The sequence below is a fragment of the Telopea speciosissima genome, chromosome 4, assembly GCF_018873765.1.
Source record: "Telopea speciosissima isolate NSW1024214 ecotype Mountain lineage chromosome 4, Tspe_v1, whole genome shotgun sequence".
NCBI lineage: Eukaryota > Viridiplantae > Streptophyta > Magnoliopsida > Proteales > Proteaceae > Telopea > Telopea speciosissima.
The window spans coordinates 60,123,111-60,128,051 of NC_057919.1; the positions used below are offsets into that span (position 1 = coordinate 60,123,111).

At 41.3% G+C, this 4,941-nt stretch overlaps 1 protein-coding gene across 3 annotated transcripts; it reads right to left on the bottom strand.

The window, feature by feature from the left end:
* Window positions 1–234: 234 nt before the first annotated feature.
* On the bottom strand, window positions 235–4,424 carry LOC122658672 (putative E3 ubiquitin-protein ligase RF298). Of its 3 annotated transcripts, none has more exons than XM_043853724.1 (4): window positions 4,362–4,424; window positions 3,989–4,024; window positions 1,523–3,701; window positions 235–911 (listed from the first exon to the last, which is right to left on the bottom strand). In XM_043853724.1, the coding sequence occupies exons 3-4, from the start codon at window positions 3,698–3,700 to the stop codon at window positions 369–371; spliced, it is 2,721 nt and encodes a 906-aa protein (XP_043709659.1). In that variant the 5' UTR covers window position 3,701; window positions 3,989–4,024; window positions 4,362–4,424; the 3' UTR covers window positions 235–368. The 3 variants fall into 3 exon arrangements, with proteins under 3 accessions (XP_043709659.1, XP_043709658.1, XP_043709660.1); XM_043853723.1 differs by having other exon boundaries at window positions 1,523–3,743; window positions 4,362–4,423; XM_043853725.1 differs by lacking the exons at window positions 235–911; window positions 3,989–4,024; window positions 4,362–4,424 and adding an exon at window positions 930–1,421 and having other exon boundaries at window positions 1,523–3,817.
* Between the last annotated feature and the right edge of the window lie 517 nt (window positions 4,425–4,941).

The following is a 4,941-nucleotide window of genomic DNA, read 5'->3' on the forward strand; positions in this document are numbered from 1 at the left end:
CAAGTTGGACTCACCAGAAGCATCCTCCTACAACTGAAAGGCTCAAACCAGGGACCACCCACATGAGAGTTGATGGCCGCTGAATCAAAAGGTTGTGGGGGACTAGCAGAATCATCTATCCTAAAATTTTGAACTTTGGAATCCAAGCTGATGGTCTTCACTGCTTCACCGAAAGGAATGAACATATGCCTGGTCAAAACATATAGCACCCAAGAGCAGGAAACCACATAACACCAAGTAACAATCTCATAATTTATAGGGGAACTTGACTGTCTGTACTCAATGATTCTGATGTATTACTCATTTCCAAGGAACTCAAAAAGTCATTATTTAGATGACCCAACACAGTGTACTATGTAGATGGAAAGCTACGAGCGAGCATAGCGTACATAAATTCGCCGCTGGATGGGGGTCCTACAAGAAGGACAATCCTTCATCCCCTGCTTCTCATGGAGCTCATTGCACTTGGTGCAAACAACCTGATGAGCACATGGGAGGAAAACCACAGACATCTCTTCAGATAAGCACATGACACACTCCCTCTCACGTTTCAGGCTTCCAGTTCCCAAGTAATCCTGGAAATTAGCCATTGTATCAGAGATGGAAGGGGACTGGATCCCTTTGAAGCCCAATGCACTTTTGCCATCTGTCAGACAGCTATTGTAGCTTCCATCAATGCCCCTCCGTAGCGCAGCAATTTTTGAGGAATCAGCTTTGAGTCTTAATTGAGAGATCTCATTCTCAAGCTTCTGGATATCATCTTTATATCTCTGAAGATCATTTTCCGCTTTTTGTCTGATCATGTCTTCCTCCAATTTCGCAGAGGCCTCAGTTTGTTCTCTTTCTTTTCTTATGGAACTGGCCAATGTCAGAAACTCTTCCTTTGCGTTCTCTTCCTGTTTCCTTCTAGCCTGAATTTTTTTCCAATATCTTATAAGAAAGCATTAAGACGAACTAGAGAATATGATAAAGAGTTAAGAAACCCAAGCAATAACTGGAAAGGAAAATATTAAGACTGACTAAATCCATCTACAAAACATGGTAATTAAATGGAAACAACATGCAAATTGCCGAATTTGAGAAAGAAATATGTTCTACTCATTTATACATGAACAGGAATAAAGTGTGCATTGGCAGATAAAAATGCTTTCTGGTCGCATACAAAATGTAAATGGCACATATGTGCATGGATGGGACACCATTTTTCAAGTCCAGCTCAGGAATTATGCCAATGTCCAACCTGATTGAATGATCTTTACAGGCTTTCTATGGAATATTTTTAAGCACGGGTTCAATTTTCAACTTTTTCTCACTAACAAAAACAGCAACTTGTACTGTTATAGCATCCAATCATGTGAATTCATTGGCACAAGAAAGGCCCTGAGATAGCACCACCAAGTGGCTGATCCCAACAACCCATCCTGCACATATGCCATGTATAATGTCAAATATGTCAATGGTAGACCAGCTTTAATTGTCCATTTATTTGGCCAACACATACCTTAGCTTTGCACAAGCTTACCTCAAGTTGATCTTGCAAATCTTTAGCTTGTTCTAGTTCCTGATGCAGCTGAGCCAGCATCCGCCTTTCAGTAACAAGCTCCTCCTGAAACAAGATTTTCTGTCTCTCCCATGACTGGAACTTCTTCAGCGTTTTCTTCTCCCTTTTTGACACTTCCTGACAGCTTGCAGCCGACTCTACAGCACGTACTTTAGCAGCCTCCATCTCATGCCTCAGCTCAGCATTCTCCACTTCAAGCCTGCGAACAGCTGAATTAGCTCGCTCAACCTGGCCAGTAGCCTTACCCAATGCATACTCCATCTCAGACAGCTTCTTCATGGTGTTCTCCTCAAGTGTTTGCTTTTCTTTCTTGAGACGCACAACCTCTTCTATCTCTTGCCTCAGGCTCTTAAGTTCATCTTTGTCTTTACTCAGCCGACGAGCAGCCTGCATGACCTTTTGATTGGCCCATTCAGTCCACTCATGGAGACGGCTCTGTAGCCTCCTCACCCGAGGAACCAATTTCAGTATCATCTCATCCTTCTCATCTTGTGGGACCCACCTGCCCAGGGACTTGTCATAAGGAATCCCAAATAAGCTCCCATTAACATTGCAACTGAGGGACTTTGAAGCAGTATTGCTTCCTGAAAACAGTGAAAGAGAGAGCTCTGTGTTTGCTGTAGGCAATGTTGATGTAGTATTGGCTGAAGGTAGCGCAGCTGGGGTATTGGCTGTGGAAAATGAAGAGGGGGCATTTTCTGTAGGCAATGTAGATGTAGTATTGGCAGTTTTGGGGTTAAAAGGTGATGGTGTAGAGGTTCCAGCATTTAAGGAAAGATTACGGTTTCCATCAGCTTGAGACTCATCAACTCCCACCACCTTACTTGTCTTTAAGGAGGAAATCTTCATATTTACACCACTAGAATCAGGGACTGACTTCAGTTTCTTATCCAAAATCAAACCACCCAAACTACTGAGCTTTCCTGCTCTCAGAGCCCCCTTAGACCCATATGCACGATAGTTTTTCTCCAGGTGAAGTGATTTCTGTCGGAGAATTGACTCTCTCTTTGAAATGTTTGAATGACCCTTTCTACCACCTGCTGGCTTTTCCTCTAGAGTAGAAGACTGGGATGCGGTCTGCACACGGTCTCCAGTAACATTGGAGGATTTCTCCGCATTATCAGATTGGGAAATTTGGCCTTCTTTCTCTGGGCGTAGCCCTTCAAGAACAAGGGGATTACGGGGATTAGGTAAATTTGGTATACCTGTCACAGTGTGTGTTTCAGATTGAGAAGTATGGGGACAAGCAAATTCAGGATTTGATTTGTTAAGATTCGGAAGATTGACTTCAGAACTGTTTGCCTCTAATTTCAATTGGGTAAGTGTAGAAACAGAGGAACTGCCCCCAGGAGCCTCATCACCAAAACTACTTAAAGGATCACCATCTATTGCACAAGCATGGGATACATTCATGTCACAGATCAACAAGCACCACATTGCATCCCCAACACTAAAGAATGGCCTAACCTCCCTAAGCACACAAACCATCTCAGCCAAAATATACTTCTCCAGCTGCAGTAAGTCTTCAAAGAAATTTTCCCTCGAGGAGTCAATATCTTGACCAGTTCTCAAAAAGGCTAAGGTATTATCGGCAATGTTTGATACAGTGTCCTTACAGCCATAACAAAGGCCAGACCTCAAAACAGCCTTTGTGGTAACCTCGTCACTGTACCCACATGCAGCAATCTTCTTAATGGCATTCTTGAAAATTGTATCCAAATTGCTCAAAACAAGTTCTTCAAGCTGGCTTTCTGTAAGATCATTCCAGTCAGCTTCTTGGACCTCCTCTGAGTCTAGTTCCTCTCTAGGCCGACTGGGCCCAACCTCAGATGGCCCCAGTGTAGCTGACAAGCTAAGGTCAGATTTTAAAGCATCGGTTTGGTCTTGGCTATGGCCGCATAGGTCACAGATACATTGGTCATGACTGGGGTTGTTTGCTGATTTCTCAGCAGAGAACTCATAACCAGGGCATTCTGATTGGGACGAAGAAAGAAGCTTGTTTGGGTCAATTAGTGGTGGATCAGCCCGAAATTTTCTCTTGTTTCTACTTCCTTTCTCTTGGACTGACAACGAAACAGGCAATTGAACACTTGTGCTAGCGGTACCACTACTACTACCCCCAGCCACCGTCGCTGCCATTCTGTAATGCACAATACAAATTCGTTCGAGATCTTCACAGGACCTTACCAAACTTCTACCTATATATCCACAATGCAGCACCAATATCCCGAGACCAGAGAGGGTGGAAGGGAGGGGGGAGGGCAAGAAAAATGAAAAATAGAATACCATCAAGAATAATAGAATTTTATCAAAAATAAACAATAAACTGAGGAATCGGAAAAACAACAGTATCAGGTAATCAAACAATTGAAATCAACAATTGACCATCGGAATCAACAAGAAGGGGAAGAAGTCATCGAACCATACCTCCGGGAACGGCAATAAAGGCAAAGATACAGTTTCCTGCATCAAGATACTCAAATTGATCAGAACGGAAATAACCACGAAATTGAAAACCAATAACCAATCCATGAACAAGGTAACTAGCAAAAGAAACGAATTAAATATCGTACATAGAACACAATAGACACCGAAAATAATCTATCATACAAAAGCACGAGATGGATGGTGAATTAAATTTAACAGAAATCTTAATCGTGAACGGGGAAGAAGACGAAGAAAAGGGAAAATAAACAATAAAATCCAATAAATTTCACTGAAAAAGGATCCGTGGCAGAAGATTAAAAAAAAATAATAATAAAACTGTATCAGTAATGAACATCGATCAATCGAGACGTACGCAATGTCAGTTCTCGCTCAATCGATCGATGGAACTCAGTCCAATATCATCGGAGAAACGGGAAAACGATCCAAAGATTTCTTTATTTTTTTCCTTTTTCTCCTTTCTTAGAGCATTGCATGAGCCATGACTGACGACTCTCTCTCTCTCTCAATTGGTTTGGTTTAAGGACTTTAAGCCTTTGAGGGAGAGGGGATTTATAGAGCTGTTAACTAACCAAGTAACCATGGTTACTATCCATGCATGAGCTAACCATGGTTAAATAGCATGCTTACCGAAAAACTCCCAGCCATTTACCCAAAAAAAAAAAATTCCCAGCTAAAAAGCCACTTACTTTCCCAAAACAAAGAAGAGAAAATTTTCTCACCAAAAATACAAAAAAAGAAGAGAAAAATTAAATATTTATAATATTTATTTATTTATTTATTTGCATATTAATTAAAAATTTTGAAGAAAAAAAATAATACATGCATATTTACACTGGAAAGATCAACAAATATAGCATTGTAATTAGAGGTAGGGGTGTCAATCGTTCGATTTGGACCGGTTTTCAATGTGAGAATGAGTGAGTCCAAAACAT

Bases quoted from the DNA above. Each gene is read 5' to 3' on its own strand.
- LOC122658672 (XM_043853724.1), bottom strand. From the start codon at position 3,700: ATGGCAGCGACGGTGGCTGGGGGTAGTAGTAGTGGTACCGCTAGCACA. The intron at 912-1,522 runs GTAAGCTTGTGC...AAAAAAATTCAG, and splicing joins ATTTGCAAGATCAACTTGAG to GCTAGAAGGAAACAGGAAGA.